At 37.2% G+C, this 20,551-nt stretch overlaps 1 protein-coding gene across 2 annotated transcripts in view; it reads left to right on the top strand.

The window, feature by feature from the left end:
- The window catches only part of Add3 (adducin 3 (gamma)), a 56,841-nt gene that overhangs the window by 24,589 nt on the left and 11,701 nt on the right, over positions 1-20,551 (top strand). For both annotated transcript variants that reach the window (XM_013504104.1, XM_005403759.2), the window contains exons 2-9: positions 2,456-2,679; positions 11,407-11,545; positions 15,548-15,699; positions 17,077-17,157; positions 18,148-18,297; positions 18,740-18,883; positions 18,997-19,095; positions 20,158-20,340. In XM_013504104.1, coding sequence (XP_013359558.1) covers positions 2,485-2,679; positions 11,407-11,545; positions 15,548-15,699; positions 17,077-17,157; positions 18,148-18,297; positions 18,740-18,883; positions 18,997-19,095; positions 20,158-20,340 — 1,143 coding nt within the window. In that variant the 5' untranslated portion in view covers positions 2,456-2,484. The remainder of the gene's footprint in view (positions 1-2,455; positions 2,680-11,406; positions 11,546-15,547; positions 15,700-17,076; positions 17,158-18,147; positions 18,298-18,739; positions 18,884-18,996; positions 19,096-20,157; positions 20,341-20,551) is intronic.

The raw sequence follows: 20,551 nt of genomic DNA, 5'->3' as shown, positions 1-20,551 counted from the left end.
ATGTTTACATAATTGTAGACTCATATACAATTGTGACAAATTAACACTAAAAGAACCTGTGCACACGTTGTCCCCCATTAGCAATATCTTGTGGAACTGTGGTATAATATCACCATTAGAGCAATAATATTGATGGGCTCAATGTTGGTAGTGACCTTACTCAGATTCTCCCTTTGTTTCTATTTATATGTGTGTGTTTAGTTCTATGTAATTTTATTTTATGTATATTCACGTATTCACCACCACAGTTACAAAATGTATATTCACGTATTCACCACCACAGATGCAAAATAGTCTCATTACCATAGGATCTCTCCTGTTACCTTTTTATAAGCCCTCAGTCCTGAGCATATCTTCAAGCTCATCCTTCTTTAACCCCCGGCAATCACTAATCTGTTCTTCAATGCTATAATGCTGTCATTTGAAGAATATTATTTAAATAGAATAGTGCTTTATATAATCTTTAGTGAGTAGCTTTTTCACCTAACATAATTCACTTTCCATTTATTCAAGCTATTGCTTTATCTGTAATTCATTCATAGGTAATACTCCGCAGTTGAATGTATCACAGTTTAATCACTCACCCACTGAAAGTGTAAACTGTTTCCAGTCTTTAACTGCTATAAATAAAGCTACTATAAAGATCTATATGCAGATTTTTTGTGTGAATGAAGTTTTCCTGTCTCAGGGTTCAATGACCAAGAGTATAGTTGCTAGACCATACAGTAGTTACATATTTAGTTTGTTGCCTTTTTTGTAATGCCAAGTCATTTACCATAGTACCTGTACCAATTACATTCTCCCTAGCGATGTCTGAAGGACCAGTTTTTCTACATTCTTCTAGGCTTTTTATTTTAACCATCCTGCTACTTGTGCAAGGAGAGCTCATTGTAGTTTTAATTTGGGTTTAATAGATATGACTAATAATATTAAACATCTTTGTGTGCCCATTTGTAAAGTTTATATCCTGTGGTGAAGTGTCTGTGTTTTGACCATTTGTAATTGAATTGTTTGGGGTTTTTGTTTTTTATTCTTGATTTCTTAGAATCCATTGTATAACCTATGTGTTAGCTCTTTACTGGATATGTAGTTTGCAAATAATTTTCTCACAGTCTCTCTTTTTATTCTCTTAACTGTGTCATTTACAACAAACATTTTAAATTTTAGTACAGTAGAGTTTATCAGTTATCCTTTTATGGGTTATGGTTTTAGTGTTAAGCATTGTTTATGTTGCCCTAAATCCCAAAGGTCATCTGTTCTTCTAAAAGTTTTATAGTTTTACATTTAAATTTAGTATTTATTTTGAGTTCTTAAAATTTGTGATAAAATTTACCAGTTTGACTACTTTAAAGTACACAGTTCCAGTGACATTAAGTAGTGTACATTCTCAGTGTTGTACAGTGTTTGCCACTGTCTAGATCTGGAGCTTCACCCCCACAACAGAAACCCAGAACCCATTAAGCCATGACTTCTTGTTTTTTCCTGTCCACCATGACTAGTTGAAAAATGACAGTAGATAATCAACTTTCATTGCAATCTTATATTGCCATGATATCTAAGTGTATTGTTTTATATTTTATAAAAACATTGGCATACAATGGGTTGGAAAAATCCTTTGGGAAGCACTGAATGAGATTACTTAACTTCTAGCACATTGATCATAACTTGGGGTGGGGAAAATTAAATGACCATCCTGTTGCTCTAACTGTAACTAGCTAGGTGCTCAGCTATAGCAAAGCCCAAATTGTCTTCCTGGTATAAAATCAAAGATTATCCTCAGTATCAGTGGTAATCATGGTAAATGAATTATGGCTGTTCATGTGGCTTCTAAATTGTTATTTTTTTCCTCACCTCAAGTGCATCTGCTAGAGCTATAGAGTCTGGCAGCAACTTTAGCAAGTCTGACATTGTCTCTGGGAATTTGTTGAATTATCTCCAAAACTTGAAGTCACGTTTCTTTCAAATCACATTCACTATAGAATGGCGTTGTCATTAAATATGACCAAAGTTTTGAGTAAGAGGGTTAAAGAAGCCCCACTGACAGTGCCCATTAATTGTGAAAATTTGCCATCAGTATGTGTCATTTTACTTTTGGGTATTTTGATTGCTGTTCCCTTCAAAAATTCATCTGGTAGTGATTAAATGTTAAGTTTCCTTTAGCTCTTAAAATATCAATTTGGAATTCAGGATTGTAACTTAAGGGTTTTTTGTTGTTGTTGAATAAAAATTAATTTTTTTAGGAGCTTTTTTTTTTTGCCCCTGGGGTGCTGGGGATCAAATCCAGGGCCTGGTACATGCTCGGCAAGTGCTCTAGTACTGAGCTGCAGACCCTCCCAGAAACTTTTAAAGAAAATTTCAAGTGTTGCTTAGCAAAATTAACAAGTTCTGATTCACCCATGCAAAATTTGAAAGAATTTATCATGAATGTCCTCTTTTCTTTGTGTTTATTATGTAGAGAACAAGGGGAATACACAAACTTGAAACATGAGTTCGGATACCAGCCAAGAAGTGGTTACTACCCCTCCTCCTCCCAGCATGCCTCACAAAGAGAGATACTTTGACCGGATTAATGAAAATGATCCGGAATACATTCGGGAGAGAAATATGTCTCCTGATCTACGACAAGACTTCAATATGATGGAGCAGAGGAAACGAGTTACTCAGATTCTGCAGAGTCCTGTGAGTTGAAATAATTATAGCTCTGTAAATTTTTCTTCCTCTTTGGAAACCTTGACATAAAGAGGTAGGAGGTATCTTAAACTACTTTCAGTTTAAAAGAGATGTAGAGGAGTAACCAGTTGCTTAAGATAAATGGACACCTAATTTATATATTCAATTTGCAAAGCTTTATTAACAGACTCTTACTGTGATAGAGTACATTTTCTTTGTATAATGTTTACTAAAGGAGAAAAGACAATTTTACTGCACTCAAGGATACGCAATTCAGACTACATATCTGTGAAGAAAATAAAAGGCATGACTCCAATCATAGGGACTAAGAAATAAGTTGGGTATATCGCATGCACTTGTTTTCCTTTGGCTACCCTCATACTCAGAAAAGCACAGAAAGACAAAGTTTTTAAGAAGGTCTGTGATTTGGCAACCTAACGTTAATACACCTAACACAGGCATACATATGTGTACATACCCCAAATTAAATAGATTAAAAGTAGATTATAAATTCAACTCAGGTTGAAAATTCTATCTGCATAGCACTATGCAGACTTTTAAGTCATGTTCAAGTGAATTGTTCATTTTCTTACAAACACTTGGTGGAACTGTGCAGGTCAGCAAAGGTCACTTATAAGTAATAGAAAATGAGAGAACAGCTTCATATAAGAATCAAGATGAATTTGTAGCTGTATGCGTAATGCAGGTCATGGAGCCCCTTAAGGTAGAATTTAGCACACACAGATGCATGATTACCAGATTAGGGTTATATAAGGTTTCCGATTTAGGTACTTTTAAATTAAGCACAGAGGCATGAAACCCTGGTAAATCATTTTTGTTGTGCCCTTATGAGTTTAATCACATGAGTTTAGTCCAAAGCCAAAAGGGAATTCCACTCTGAGTAGTTCTCCCTTGCAAATGACCTTGATTGAAAGCATTAAAGTACAAGCAATGCAACCTTTAAGCAATTTTTAAAGTACAGGACCAAGTTTTTAAAAAACCCTTTCCAAATTAAATAGAGATTAACCAGAGAAGTCATAATGAGAGATAGATTATAGGTTATGCAAACCTGAGTTTCTGGGTTTACAAATATTTAAAGGGAAGCAGAGCATGGTGGCGCACGCCTGTAATCCCAGCACTCAGGAGGCTGAGGCAGGAGGATCATTGTGAGTTGGAGACCAGCCTGGGCTACAAAGTGAGCTTAAGGCCAGCCTGAACTGCATAGCGAGACCCTGTATTAAAAAGACAAAAAAAAAAAAAAAAAAAAAAAAAAAAAAACCACAAATGCTTAAAGGGCACATTAATTATATAGATAGAAATTGACTTATGTCTTGCTCTAAATAACCCCACTTTCAAGAACTAACTTATTAATCGAATTATTGTAACAGATAGTGTAATCAAAAGAGTGAGGTAAAGTTTCATACATGTTGTTAAAGTTTGTTAAATACCGAGATTTCTTGAAGAACTGCCTCAAAGAGGACCATTCAGTTCAAACTATAATGTTTAAATGCAAAAAGTATTACACTTTATTTCCATGCCAGAGTTTTGGTTTTATAGTTCCCCCATTAGACTAAAGACAGCATAATTTTTGTTTTGCTTTGTTTTTTGTGGTACTGGAGGTTGAACCCAGGGCCTCATACATGTTAGGACAAGCACTCTACCACTGAGCTACATCCCATGCCGTAAGGCGGTATCACTTTGAGTAGAATATTTACTTTTTTATCCTCCTGTATTTTCACTTGTAAATTGACTTGCAATATCAACTTTACTTATGCCTGGGAGAAGTTAAATAGTGGGAAGGGGCAGACACAGAGGTTGTCATTTCCTTTCCCAATTCACTTAACAAGAATGATCTCTTGCTCACAGAGAAGTGAAAAGGCTGGAATGTAAAACAGTTGTGGGTTATTTTCCCCTAGATATTTGCCTAGTAAATTTAAAATTTTGTTGTAAAAGACTTGGAAGTATAGAAGTCTTGTTTTTCTGCCATAGTTTAAGATAGTGTTTAAATTTCTCTTAAGGCAACAGAAACATTTCACCAAAGGAAATGGCCTATGTTAGTAATCTCTTGCTAAGTAAAAGATTACACCTAAAATTTAGCGGCTTAAAATGACACACGTTTTTAATCTCACCATTTCTATGAGTTGAACATTCAGGAGCAGCTTTGCTGAGCCCTTCTGGCTCAAGTTCTCTCATGAGGTTGCTTTGAAGACATCAGCCAAGACCACTGTCCACTGAAGGATTGATGGGGTAGGGATCTACTGTTAAGATGGATCCCTCACAGCTTTTGTCAAAAAGCCACAGTTCCTTGTAACATAGACCTTTCTTTAGAGCTGTTTGAATGCTCTCCCCCAGAGCAAGCATCCAAGAGAAAGCAGCCTACAGGGTTTTCATGACCTAATCTCAGGCATCACAAGCCATCACTTCCATCATATTTATTATTATAAGTGAGTCACTAAGTTCAGTACATACTCAAGGGAAGAGGCATTAAATTCACCTTTTGAGGGGAGAATTGTCTAATCTGTGTTCACAATTTATTTTAAAAACACCACAGTCTGCCCTTTAGCCACAATTTATTTTCCTTCTTCCCACATGCAAAATATGCACCCTCTCCTAACATCCCCTTCAGCTTGAATCCAGAATCTCATTTTCTAAATTTGCTCTAAGAACAAGTGATCCACCTCAGGGTATTCTTAAATACAGCTCATCTATAGTTTCTCTCAATCTATTGACTCTAAAGAGACAAGTTACCTGCCCCCCGCATACACCTAGTGGTGGAACAAGCATAGGATAAGTGCTTATAGACATTCCTTTTAAAATCTCTTGGAGTTTGTGTAGCAGACAGTCACTGACTTGAAACAATTGTGAAATTTATCTAGGCAAATGTTTGGAAGGCCTTAATGAGAATACCCAGTCCTGCTGCTTACCAGAAGTGTATCTCCATTCTCTGGGCTGTGCCCTCTGGGTTCTTGGTTGCACTGTCTGAATCATCCTTCCTTTTATCACATGAAAGGTAGTCTGTTTGCAGCTGTGATTTTCTCAGCCTCCTTCCTTATAGAGGTTTTGGGAGTGCAAAGACCTTGTTTCCTTTTTTATTAACTTCCAGCCTAAGTTGAAAATGTTTCCATTAGTATAATTCTCTTAAAAATTTTTGTGGATTTCCTATAAATACTGAAGCTCATTTCATTAGACAAATCTGGAACCAGTACAGATAAAATCAAAGATGTTACTAATTTATATTTACCAAATTTGTAAGCATATGTTTTTTTCTAAGCTCTTACATTATGCCAGGTACCTATTATGTATGTAGGGTAAAATATAATCCTCAAAGCAACTCAGTCAAAAAAGTATTAATATCCCTAGTTTACAGATTAATAAACTAGAATTTAGCAACATTAATTTGCTGAAAGTTTTACAGCTTAGTTAAATGGTGGGGCCAGAATGTTAACTCTAAAACTCATACCCTTAACTTGTTGCAACAATGAAAACAATCCACACATATGTAGTATCTTCCTTTACTCATCCTTAGTTCTTTTGCTTAAGTTAATTCAGCCCAATCCAAGAAGAATGTCTATTCAGAAGATATTTTGGTTCAAATGTAAATTTATAAATTTGGACAACAAAAATAACACCTATGCCTTGATATGAAAAAAGTAGAACAAAGAATTTGTCTTGCTGTAATCCCTAAGGAGTATTATATCTTTATAGGAATTGCACAGCTCCAGGTCATATTAAAAATTTTTTTTCATATATTAAAATTTTTAAAGAAAATACTCATTTTATGCCTGGTGTGGTAGTCCATTCCTGTAATCCCAACATTTTAGGAGTCTGAGGCAAGAGAATAGCAAATTTAAACCCAGCACAAGCAATTTAGCAAAACCCTGTGTCCACCAGGAAAAACATAAAAATAGAGAGGACCAGAGATATACACAGCTCAGTGGAAAGGTCCTGGGGTGCAGTCCTCAGTACCACAAAAGGAAGAAAAAGTATATGTATTTGTCTTAAAAATAAAATGCTGGATTGGGCTTCCTGGCACATAGCTATAATCCCAGCTACTCCAATACCTATAATCCTAGCTACTCCAGAGGCTACAGCAGAAGGATTGCAAGTTCAAGGCCAGCCTGGCAATTTGGTGAAACCCTGTCCTAAAATAAAAAAATAAAAAGAGCTATGGATGTAGCTCAGTCATAGAGTTCTTTCCTACCATGTACCAGCCCTGGGTTTGATTCCTGACATTGAAAAGAAAAATAAAATGCTGGTGGATAAACTAATTTAGCTTGGCATTTTGTTAACACCATAGAGATAATGCACAAGTTCTCTTTGACCAGTGTACTCCATGTATGTACTGTCTGTAGAGATCCTAGAGTATAATTTACCCCTTTCTCAAAATGAAGTGTCTGAGACAAACTGTTGGAATTTAGTGATGCTTCTTCACAGTTAAAGAAGCACCTTGAACACAGTAGATACTGTATATCCCTGAAAATAAGTGTGGATCTATTAAAATATTAATTTTTGCTTCAGAAGATACAGTAGGACTTATTTTCAGTGGGTGTCTTATTTTTTTCTGTACAACAATCTATATTCATGTACAAAAATCTACATTTATTCAGATACAGTCGTGTCATCTTCTGGAACATCTTCATAACTCCAAATCCCAAATTTTGGCCTGACTTGCTTTCTCTTTTTTTTTTTTTTTTTTTTTTTTTGAGATTGGGTCTTGCTATGCAGTTTAGGCTGGCCTTGAACTCATTTTGTAGCCTAAGTTGGCCTCTAAGTTGCAGTGATCCTCCTGCCCCAGTCTCCCAAGTGCTGGGATTATAGGCATGTGCCACCACACCCAGCTGAATTTGTTGGCTTCATTTCCTATAGAACCATTGGTCCCAGTCCTTCATGTGCAGCAATGGAGCTCACCTTAAAATGAACACTTCTTGTCCATGCAGGCTGCTCATAGTGCATTAGCAACACAGCTGTCAGTGACTTTACCCCATGGATTCTTCACCCAAGTCCTGACCTCTTGCAGGCCAGGCCCCACAAAGTTTCCATTAACTCAAGTGTTAATTGAAGACTTACAAGATAGGAGTGGCAACAAAAATGATGACAGTTAAGAACGATGGGCCACACAAAAGCAACAAAAAATTGCAGGCACCAAAATTTAGAAAACATCTCTTTATTTCACACCAGTGCATGAAGTACATCTGTTTAACATATTGAATTATGAAGATTCATATTAGACACAACTACATCCGCTCATTATTAAGTGTGCATGTTTTTTGTTGTGTCTTTACTACAGTTGGTCATTCGGCAGTAAATCTTGAGTTCATCTGTTTATATAGACATTTACTTCTTTTCCAAAGGCAGTAACTTCAGTATATACAAATACTTAAATTTATATAATCATTTAAGTATTAATGTCAACAGTAATATTTATATTTAATTATAGATTAATAGTATTTTATCAGTCAGCATGTCCATCATGAGTTGCAACAGACATACTAAGTGTGTCCATCTGGCTAACAGTCTTAACTGTGGTTTGTCCTAAAAGTTCATGCTAGGGCTTATTTTCTGGTTAGATGTTATTTTGGGGGAAATGTTGCTGTATTTCACCATACTTTTTTTAGATTTGCATTTAATAAGAGAGCTGTTTAAATTGTAATGCAGTGGGGACACGTAGGTTTTCAAGTAGGATTTTGAGCCGAATTAAATGACTTTAAAAATACATAACATTTAGGTCTGGGGATTTAGCTCAATGGCACAGTGCCTGCCTGACAAGCGTGAGGCCACAAGTTCAAAAAAAACTTCATCATAAAAATGTATAATATTTTTCATCATAAAAATGTACAACATAAAAATGTATAACATAGTGAAAATGAATTTCTTATTTTTAAAAGTTTGTTTTCTAATCTATGAAATGAAACCTTGTTATCATTAACTGAGTCAAGCTTTAGATCAGATTCTTCACTTTCTTTCTTTAGATTTAGGGCAATAAGAAAGAAACTCTTATCTTACTATTTTATTAATTGAGCTGAACTAGGCACTCAGAGAATCTGGAAATATGAAGACCACAATGCCAGTCACCAGATATTATGATATACTAGAGAAAAAAAATGGACACACAGTCACAGTCATGTGACAGACACCGTCAGCGTACTGTGGGGAAGTGTGAAAAGAGTGCCCACTGCCGTGCAGAAGAAAAGAAAGAGATTCCATGTGAGGGACTTTAAGGAGAAGGTGGCACTAAGGCAGGCGCTAAAGGTGGGCGCTCACCGGGAAGAGGAGCAGTGGAGGCCAGTGCTCCGTTAGATGAAGTTAGATGAAGGGGAGCGAGCGAGGCGGAAGAAGGACAGGTCATGGGCAGAGCATGCTGAGTGAACCAAGTACCTGCCGGGGAGTTGCACAACTAGATCAAAGCGGAGCTCTGTTCTTAGCTTTTTGAAGGGCCTCCCTCTGGCTGTCCTAACTTACATTCCCACCAGCCGTGTAGAAGGGTTCCTTCTCCCCAGCCCCCATGCCCCCGCATCCTCTCCAGTATTCATGGCTTTTTATATTCTTAATCATAGATATTCTGACTAGGGGAGGTGGAATCTCAAAGTAGTTCTGACTTGCATTTCCCTAATAGCTAAAAATGTTGCACATTTTTTCATATACATATTGGCCATTTGTACATCTTTTGAGCACTGTCTGTCCAATTCTTTTGTCCATTTATTAAGAATGGACTATTTGAAATTTGGGGTTTTTTTTTAGTTCTTTATATATTCTAGATATTAATCCTCTGTAGAAGAGTAGGTGGTGAATATTTTCTCCCAGTTTTGTAGGATGGTTTTTACCCTGTTGGTTGCTTCCCTTGCTGTGCAGAAACTTTTTAATTTGATACAGATCTTTTAACCCAACTATGCACTAGGGCAGAACCTAGAGAAGTTGGCTAATCTGCCTGTAGAAGCCCAGAATGTGACTTTACTGCCCTCCAGGATCTCGCTGTGCAGTTCAGGGTGGACACCAACTCTCAGCAGTCCTCCTGTCTCAGCCTCTTGACTGCTGGAATTATAAGCATACACCACCACATCCAGCTTTTTATATCATTTTATCTGTGGAAGGGGCTTAAATTCTCCCTGCAAGAACATAGGGCCAAGTACATTCAAGAAAATAGATAATACCTACTTCTCAGATCTATTATAATGAGTAATAGATGTAAGTAATGAGTAATACTCATGATAGATAGCCTTAATATTTTCTTTTTACTGAATCAGAGAAAACTGGTTGTAGCCACTCTAAAATGAGAAATTTTATTAAATATTTTGGTTTTGAAGGGAATATAAAGTTACAGAACAGCAGATTGGCCTATTGCCATGTGTCTAAAAGTTTTGTATAGTTCATATAAAGATAAATGAGGATAATGCTGGACATGGTGGTACATACGTATGCTCCCAGCACTCAGGAGGCTGAGGCAGGAAGATTGCCATAGTTTAAGGCTACTCTGGGCTACATAGTGAATTCAAGAACTACATGGTGAGACTGTCTCAAAAACAAAACAAAAAATGACATCTCAGAGATCCTTTGCCTTTCAGCCTTGACCATGGTGACTACTCATGTTTCTCATCTGTGTGAAGGCATCCATCTATCTTATATACTATTCAGAGCAACCCATTATTAATAGGCTGTTGGGTATTAGTTTGTTTTTTGTTTTTTGGTTTTTTTTGGGTTTTTTTTTTTTTTTTCCGTACCGGGAATCGAACTCTTGACCTTGCACTTGCCAGGCAGGCGCTGTGCCGCTGAGCTAAATCCCCAGCCCATTGGTATTACTGGAGTTTCCTGATAAAAGTATATATTACTTGTAGAGGATACTGTACAAGATAGTTTCTTTTGCTCCAGTCATATATTTAAGTGAACTAGATATAATCGATGGAGTTAGATGTTTTCAAATTTTTATGAGCGTACTAATGATCTACATTTAACATGCATTAAATTTATAGAAGTAAAACTACATTTAACTAGTGAAAACTATTTTATGAACTCACAATTCAAATATGGTCACAGTTAGTTGAGTTTTTAAAAAATTAATCACTCAAATATTTTTATTAGCAGAAATAAAGCATCTTCCTTTTGTTTCTGTGACCCCACACACACACCTCACAAAAATGTTGCAGAACTCCAGAGTAGAGATATGTGGAGCTCCAAGTTGGAAAAACTATAATTTCTCCAGTATAGTTTTCTTGAAAGGGAATAATTAGTTCTTAAATCTTACTACTGTGCATTCAGAGTTCCTGGAGCTAAGGAACTGCCATGGAAATCATAAAATGGAAGCTGTGGTTTAGTATGTGTTAGTAATAGCTTTTGCTGTGAATCTATACACAGTAGCACCCTGTTTATCTAAGTCAGGGACTGTCCTGCCTTAGATGCAATGTTATTAAGCAAGGAATGGCTCTTTCAGCATTGGTTCACACTGGTATTCAAGTTGCAGTTTAGTGACAGTTGCTTTAGTGTACTGTCTAATATAGATGTTATCCTGTCTCATTTTCTTTGAGATTAAGAAGGCCTAATAATTTTTTTCTCTTAGCTTAAAAACAGGCTTCTTGCTGTTGCTTCCAGTGTTTCAGTTTTATTTTGTGTCCTGTATTTGTTTGTATATAGTGTAGGTAAAAGCTGTTCAAAAGAGAATAGAGGATGATTATTTTAGAACAAGTTTGAGTCATTCTGTTTCAAGTGACATAATATGTGCTCAGTGGTTGTTTTTGTGTATTACAGGCCTTTCGGGAAGACCTGGAATGTCTTATTCAAGAACAGATGAAGAAAGGCCACAACCCAACTGGATTACTAGCATTACAACAGATTGCAGATTATATCATGACCAATTCTTTCTCGGGCTTTTCTTCACCTCCTCTGAGTATGTCAATTTTGGAGAGTTTTTTTAAATTACACTTTTCTGCTTTGGAATACTATACATCCCTATCTGCATATTCAGTTCAGGTTCAGTCATTAAGTTTCTAATATCTAACATCCAAGGTCGCATAGTATTAGCATCTCCTTTTCATATCAGTCAGGCATTTACTAGACTTCATAGGGATTACAGAATAGTTTAAGCCATGGTCCTGCCCCACATGGATATATTTTAATTAATACTGCAAGGTAGCTACAGAGAAAAGCATTACAAAGTTGTTATACAAAATTGTCTAAAGAGCCTTCCCAAGTCATCATGCTGTGAACTCGGAGTTTGAACTGATTACAGGCTGGAGTAGACTAAGAAAACTTGATGAGAAGAAGAGAGGGCTTGATGAATTAGGCTTTCAAAGATAGCATAGTTAGAACTGGGTGTAAAAGAGTTTTGACATTTTATTAATTCAGCAGCTCTTTAGTGAGAAAATCAGTTTGGTGAACTGAACGAGGCCATCAACACTCGTAAAGTCTGAGGTCCTTACTGTATGTTTCCATGTGAGATGCACACAGAACTCACTACACTCACTGAGAGAAGTGGTAGAGGTTGCGCCCTGTCACACTGAAAGGATAGAGGGTGTTTTTCTTCCCTTTTATCCTCTTCTTACACTTGCTGCCTCTTTTTTCTTTTTTCTCTCCCTTATTTTTATTAGAAACATGTAAGTAGGATTTTAGTGTATTTTCTTTTCTTTTTTTTTTTTTTTTTTTTTGAGATAGGGTCTCACTGTGTAGTGTAGGCTGGCCTTGAACTCGATTATGTAGCCCAGGCTAGACTCAAACTCATGATGCTCCTCCTGTCTCAGCCTCCCAAGTGCTAGGATTACTGGCATGTGCCTCCAAGCCCAGCTTCATGTATTTCCTAAATAGAGGGGAAAGTGTAAAAAGCATCGTGGTGATGGGAACATGCAAGTGAGGCTAGGTTTGTAGTACTCATGAGGGCCTTTGGTAGCTGCGTCGGAGAGTCCAGGTATAGAAGTCTAGAGAGAAGAGCTGGGTCTGATTGACAAGATCCTTTTCTGTCAGACCAAGGAGGACTAGAACATGAAAAAGCCTTGTGAAGTTTTGGTAGGTGCTAATATGCAAACCAGGAAAGGAAAAGACCAGTTGGGGATTTGACAGAATCCCAATGTGAGGTAAAAGTACTTGAGTTAGAGGAATGGTTGTGGGTATGAGGCGGTGGTGCTGAATCTATGGCACATATGTTGCATTGGGCTGTTTGTATCATTGAAAACTCTAAAAGCTTCACCATCACTGGTGTAAAGGGAAGAGAACAATGAGACGTCATAGCCAAGGAAAAGTAGAGAGGACTTGCTAAGAAATTTGATGTATTTGGGGAAGGAAAGAATGATAGGTTCCCTAATGACTGAGTTTTCTAACTTCAGAGAAACATTCTGCCAGCAAAAACAGAAACTCAAATACTGTGCTAGTTTGCTTCACTCTGTCTACTGTTGAGCATATCTGTGCCAAGCTCCCTTTCAGGAACAGGACGTACACTGGTGAACAGTACAGACAGGATTCCTTTCTCATGAAGACAGGAAATAGACTAAGATGATCAGATAAGAGGGAGTGCTCTGCGGAGAGTTACGTATGGTGGTAGGAGAGAGCACCTGGGTGGCTTCTTTGGTTGGGTAATCCTTTCTGAGGATATGGCATTTAAAGTGCAGTCTGAATAGTAGCAAGGAGTGAACCATACCAAAATGGAAAGTACCCCAGGCTGCGGAAAGTAGTACAGGTGCCAGTGACAAAAGGTAGGAACGACTGATCTTGTCAAGGGTCAGAAAGAAGATTAATGGTCTGGAGCATGGTTTTCAAGGGACAAGTAAAGTTAGATCGAAAACAAACCAAATCATATGAAAACATGATTTTGATATAAATCCTGTCACAGCCAAGTTTGAAAGTTTGAATTTACTCCTAACTTTGGTGGGAAGCCATTTTAAGCAGGAGGATAATTTTTATTTATTTATTTATTTATTTATTTATTTATTTATTTATTTTTTGTGGTTTTTCTCCGGTACCGGGAACCGAACTCATGACCTTGCGCTTGCCAGGCAGGCGCTTTTGCCGCTGAGCTAAATCCCCAGCCCCCAGGAGGATAATTTTTTAAAATAACTGTATTTTCTGTGTAAAGGATGGACTGGGAGACTTTGTAGTCTGAACAAAAATAAGAAAGTGCAGATTTAGGAATCCAGTTTGGCTTGGGAAGTGGATGAAGTCTGGCGTTCAGTGTACTCAGTTGGAGTGGCCAAGACATTGCAGCAGTCAGAATACAGTCAGATCTTAGGGAAGAGACTTGACAGGTAGATATGAAAAAGAGCACATGTTGCATTAGGCACTGACTAAATATTTATACCAGAGGTATAGATATAGAAGAAAAAAGTTCTAAAAGGAAGACTAGTCAGAGAAAACAGAATAATAAGAAAAGCTGTCCTGTGAATGTCCTAGATTCCATGTCCGGAACACAGAGCTGCAGGGGTTTTGGCTGGCCTGCTGGAATCTACAAAGGGTAGCAACAGGACAGCCTTGTCCTTGTGTTCAGATGTCAGGAAGTGGAAATTAATCAGTTTGCTTAGCATATTTGTGTGATGGTATGAAAAGTGGAAGTTAATTTGAAAGGGTAGGGGAAAAGTATGAGGTAGGATAATGTCAGAAATCAGACTATTTTTGTATGGCTAACATGTGCTTGAAACTCTTTGAACTAGTTTGCACCATTTCACAATTAGATCTCACATTTGGGGCTTCTCTTTAATAAAAGTTGTGACTGGGCTTGTTTTCTCAGCTTAAAAGCAATACATTAGGAAACTCAGATGGCTCTCTTCAGAATAAATTTATAGAGAAGGGTTATAGGCAGGGACAAGAATGAGAGAGGTTATTGTGGGGATCCACCTGTGAGTTAGGCCTGGACTCAAGTATGGAAAGTGAGGAAGCTTGTGAAGAGAATGATGGAATATGATGACAAATCATCTGTGGTGGCCCAGGAAGAGTTAAGAGTTAAAGGTTACCAAGGGTTTCAGCATGTAGAATTTGCAATGCCAGCAATACTAGAAAAGTAGAGAAAATAAAAACCTAGGAGAGAGTGGGTAAAATCACTTTTAGAACCTTTTAATTTGCCTTCGTATTGCAGGCTGTTAGAGCAGTCTGAAGGATAGGGGGCAAGTCATGGTCAGAGATAAAGATCCAGGGTGTCATTACACAAAAATAAACATGAGGAGGCGTAAAAGTATATAATGTTTTCATAGCGAAAAGTAAAATAGAGAGAAAAGAAAAAAGAAACATGAGCTTTGACAAAAGGCCACAGTTGGAGGAAGGATGGGGAAGAGAACTTGTGGAAGGAGGACAAAACACACATTTGGAAAGGAAGCAAGAGATCAAGATAGGATGACACAGGCCCTGGGGGAAGTTCTCGAAAAGTGGCAGCGGTAAAGGGGGCCAGGCAAAAAGAGATCGAGGAGAATGAAGACTGGACAAAAGTTGAACTTTGAAACTGGCAACAGTTGAACTTGGCAGTTGGATCATTAGACCTTTAAAAGAGCATAAGCAACATTATTATTTGTATACATTTTTTATCCTAGTTTTTATGTTTGAATAAATGTCAAAAGAAATATTAGAAAAGCATCTTTCTTTTGAGGTCCTTTTATCATAACATTAGCAGTAGTCTCAGTATTTAATAACACTTTTCACCTTTGGAATCGTGGAACCATTTTTTCCCAGTGATTTGATATAGTCATTTCCCAGCAAGAACTAGATGAAGTAACTTTTACCAAGCAATCACAGAAGATAGCTGATGTTTATTTTTACTTTGTATACTTCTCTGGAAGAGGATAGCTAATAAAACTTTATACAAGCTGATTATGTACAAAGCTAGATACTCCCAGTTACTGACTACTTCCTGACATGTAATTTCCAGGTAAGATATTATTTGACTGTGAATCTCTCTCCACAATTTTTTCTGTCTTAGGTCTTGGCATGGTCACACCTATTAATGACCTTCCTGGTGCAGATACATCCTCATATGTGAAAGGAGAAAAACTTACTCGTTGTAAACTTGCCAGCCTGTACAGACTTGCAGATTTATTTGGATGGGCACACCTGGCAAACACATACATCTCAGTGAGTTCTTTGGCTTTTGATTGATTTTTTTAAATTCAGTTAAAAGGCAACCATGTTCTCTCTTTTATTTGGAAGTCCGGTTTCAGATTTTATTCCTTGAGTACAGTATGGTAGATCACAGTCTAATGCTGATTTAAATGTTATCTCCAAGAGAAGCGGCTACCATTATGACAACTTTCTTCTCTCCCTGTCTGTGTTCCTTTGATACAGAGCAGCTGTAGAACCTATCCAAGAAAAAAAGTACTGTGGCAGAATTATCCCTGTTCCTGTAAATTATATCCAGCCTCAGTGGCACTAAAACACATTGGGGGCAAGAAGAGTTAAAGGGGCAACAAAAATTAAAGGGTCAGGAAAGTTCCCTCCCTGGTTTTTATATTTAAGTGTATTTTTCCTGTTGACGATCATCTTAGGATTTTTGTTGTTGTTGTTGTTTTCCCTTTACACTTAGAAGCAAGATACTCTTTGGAATGAAAAAAATACTAAAATGATAGGTGAGGAGAATGACATAGACACATGGTGCTGTCCACCAAAAATCTTTCTTTAATCTCCCTGCACATTCCTTAGTTCCCCCAAATTCCATTTCTACTTTATTCCTTTCTAGGAAGAGATTTTGTTCTCTTTCCTGCCCATTTTCTCTTAATTTTCTTTTCTCTTAATTTTCTTTTCTCTTCTCTCCTCTTCTCTCTTCTCTCTTCTCTGTTCTCTTCTCTCTCTTCTCTGTTCTCTGTTCTCTCTTCTCTGTTCTCTGTTCTTCTTCTCTCTCTTCTCTTCTCTCTCTCCTCTCTCTTCTCTCTCTCCTCTCTCTTCTCTCTCTTCTCTCTCTTCTCTCTCTTCTCTCTCTTCTCTCTCTTCTCTCTCTTCTCTCTCTTCTCTTTTTTTATGAGACCTGGTCTCACTCTGTAGTTCAGATTGGACCTGAACTCACCATGTGGCCCAGGCTGGCCTAAACTCAGTAATCCTCCTGCCTCAGCCTCCTGAGTGCTGGGATTATAGGCATGTGCTACCACACCCAGCTGCCTTAATTTTCATGTTGCAAATAAAAGTTGTAATCATTTCTACACTGGGTTGAATAATATTGGCATTTATTTTTCTTGAATATATCTGACCCAAAGCAATGCTAGAACCCCAAAATAACTTAGGAGAAGCCTAGTAAATCAGAAACTAGTAAAAAAAAAAAAAAAAAAAAAAAATTTAAAGCTATACTTAGCTTTAAAAAAACGGGAAGAGAGTATTGAAGTTTTTAGCAAGTATTTTGGACTTAGAATTTTTGCTTCATTGTTTTATCCACTAGATCACTGAAAAGGGTTGCTAGTCACTTTTACACTGAAAAATATGTATCCCTTGAAGTAAGCCTTTATTGTTTCTTCTTTCTTCCAGGTAAGAATAAGTAAGGAGCAAGACCACATTATAATAATTCCCAGAGGCCTATCTTTTTCTGAAGCCACAGCTTCCAATTTGGTATAATTTTCATTCCTGTGTTACTTTTCCTGATCTGCCTTGTTCTTTCCTAACAGTTATTAGTTCATAGCACTGAACGGAACAAGAAGAAGGTATGGATTGAGAACACTAGTGAACAATGAAGGGTCTGGAAAATTATGTTGATTTTTAAGAAAAGCTTTAGCATTCAAGTAAAACAGCAATTTTAAAGGGAATAATGAGTTGGAATTAACATCAGTTAACCTTTTTATGTTTTGAAGAGAATCTTTTTATTTTTTTCCATCTCTTATTCTCTAGAATCCTTTTTTAATGAAGCATACCCAGTCTGTGTATTTTGTAGCTAAATTTAAACAGTTTAGCTGGTGTGAGTATAGAATCTGAACTAGCATTTTCTCTTTTCCATGACTGTGTTCCTACCCACTGACATCAGCTCATAGAATAGCAGGAGCTACACTGCGTGTGACAGTAAATGAAAATTTTCCAATTGGTTCAGAAAATGCTAAATTTTTCTAAATCCCCAGTGAAGAGCTAAAGTTAACTCAGTATCTTGGAAACTCTCCTTCTTGCTAAATACTAAGTTTTTGTTGCAGACTATGTGCTTTCTAAAGTTGTATGGGAACAAAGCTAAACCAATGTTTTTCCTGGTACTGGGGATTGAACCAGGGCCTTTGCACTGCGCTGCAGTACCCAGCCCTTTTTATTTTGAGATAAGATCTTGCTAAGTTGCCTCAGCTGAGCTTGAACTCGTGATCTTCCTGCCTCAATCTCCCAAAGTGCTGGGACTATAGACATGGGCCACCACAGCAGACCCCATTCTTCTACAAATTGTTTTTGGCTGCTTTTGTACTGCCATGACAATACAAAAATTCTTGCAACAGAAGCCCAGAACGTAAAAAATATTTACTATATGACCTTTTGCACATCAGCTTACCATTCCCTGGCTAGCTTGTAGAACATAGACAAACTTCGATACATTTACACCAACTGAATATGTCTTTCTGATTTTTCCAGGTGAAAGTCAATATAATAGGAGAAGTGGTTGACCAGGGAAGTACTAATTTGAAAATTGACCATACAGGATTCAGTCCCCATGCTGCAATCTATTCAACACGTCCTGATGTTAAGTGTGTGATACACATCCACACCCTTGCCACAGCAGCTGTAAGTCAGTGAGAAGCCAAAACCAATGATGACTGAAAAATGTGCTTGATTTTCCCAACATGCTGCTTTACTGTCTGCATTCCTTCAGACCCTGCCAGTCAAAACTGTATTTGCAATACTAATCCTCTACATAACCACAGACCAAAAAGCTCAGGCCATATTCTACCATTGGAGGAAACAACTGGATAGATAGCATTTGGATTTAAAACTAATCAGTTTATGATTGGGTCGTTGATTTTTTAAAACAAACTTCAGTAATACTTGATATAGCATGTAAATTAAGTTGTATTCCCTAAGCCCTCCTTTTTTTTCTGGAAGAAGTGAAGAACTAAAATGGGAGTTGGGCTGCAGTAGCTCCACCTGAGCTGCCTAAAGAATCAGTTCCTATGAAAACGTATGTGGTAACCTAATGTGTTTTGTTGGTATGGACCCAATCAAATAGGTATCCTCCATGAAATATGGGATCCTTCCAATTTCTCAAGAGTCCCTTATCCTGGGAGACGTCGCCTACTATGACTACCAAGGGTCACTTGATGAACAGGAGGAGAGAATCCAACTGCAGAAAATTCTGGGGCCAAGTTGTAAGGTGTGTAGTGAGAGTCTCTATCTAAGGAGCTATTTTTGTTGCTGTGCTGTTGATGAAAACAGTGTGAGCTATGCCAGTTATTTAAAGTGATTGCTCTGGGGATTCTATTTTAGGTGCTGGTACTCAGGAATCATGGAGTGATAGCACTTGGAGAAACAGTTGAAGAGGCTTTTCATTATATTTTTAATGTGCAGATAGCCTGTGAGATTCAGGTAGGAAAAATTACTCCTTTGATTGCTTTGTTATTTGCCCATTAAGTTGGATTTTGTGTTTGTGTATTTCCAAAACCTTTTGGTAAGTGGCTTTTTGATTTGACTTTTAAGAGAATTTATACTGACGTAAAAAGACGGCAACACAATTGTTTCTTGAACTGAAAATAGGAAAGGACATTAAAATTCATACACACGTAATTCTAAGTACCTTAGTAAACATTTTTTCCACAACCCTTTCTCTGTTTGCACCCTCTAGTGCATTATAATTGAAAAACAAAAGCAGCCACAAATTTAAGAATCAAATGTATTGTGGCTACTTGTGCAAAGGACAAAGACTAGGGCCATAAGTTTTATGAATTCATGAAGTTTGTAACAGTTCCACAGCCTCTTTAAATAGACCTGATATTTACTAACCGCTTTTTTCCTCAGAGAAGCTGAATGTATATAAAGGCTCTAATTTCCCCCTTAAAGAAAAGCAACCAGATTCTCTTGAAGCAAATGATAATAGTCTTAATCAGTTGGAAGAGCCACAAGAAAGTTCGAGGGGAAAAAACTTTTCTACTAAGTGTACCTTTTAATAGCCAACTTCTTTTTTGCTCTAATGGTTCCTTTTCTCAAATGGGGCTACAAAAGGTGTAAGACAATGAGCTGACGACTTCTTTCTATACATCCTTAAATTCAAAGTACAGTGTCCCTGTATTCCTTTTAAAATTATTAAACATTTCACCAAAAAATATTAACTGGATAGTCATGGGAAAATGTAAAGAAAAGAACTTTTAAATTAGGTAAGAGAACTTAGTTGCTAGAAATATGTTTAAAAGATGTGGTTCTAAGTGTGTTTTCCAGCAGGAGGACCAGAGACCTGGAAGATGTCTATCTTAGCTAAATGGAAAAGATATTATCAGCTTCCTACTTGCCCAAGAGTGTTGCTTTGTCCTTGTTAGTAGCCTGAATGAGCATCGTGGATATTTGCCAAATTAAAATTGTGTGTGTTTGAAAATAAAATAATCATTAGCAGTCTTTCCAGTTTTGTATGTCGGTATGTTTTCCTATTGATTGCAGGTGCAGGCATTAGCAGGCTCAGGTGGAGTAGACAATCTACTTGTCCTGGATCTTCAGAAGTATAAAGCTTTCACTCACACTGTAGCAGCAGTGGGAGGAGGAGGTGTAAACATGGGTTCCCAGCAGAAATGGAAGGTTGGAGAAGTTGAATTTGAGGGGCTGATGAGGACTCTGGATAATTTGGTAGGTGAAAAATTGAACATATATGTGGGTCTCATGGCTTCAGATTAAAGAGCAGATATTTACAGCTTCCTTTGGTTTTAAAATACATTTCTTAGCTTTCCAGGATGAGAATTTGACCCTAAGTAGGCATTTTGGTATAATTTAACCAGGTTTTTAAGAATCAAACATGAGATATGCAAGTATCTTCTTTTCCTCAAGAATACAGTACATT

This window comes from Chinchilla lanigera, unplaced genomic scaffold (genome assembly GCF_000276665.1).
Source record: "Chinchilla lanigera isolate Chin_1 unplaced genomic scaffold, ChiLan1.0 scaffold00084, whole genome shotgun sequence".
Lineage (NCBI taxonomy): Eukaryota > Metazoa > Chordata > Mammalia > Rodentia > Chinchillidae > Chinchilla > Chinchilla lanigera.
This window is presented reverse-complemented; position numbering and strand designations above follow the sequence as displayed.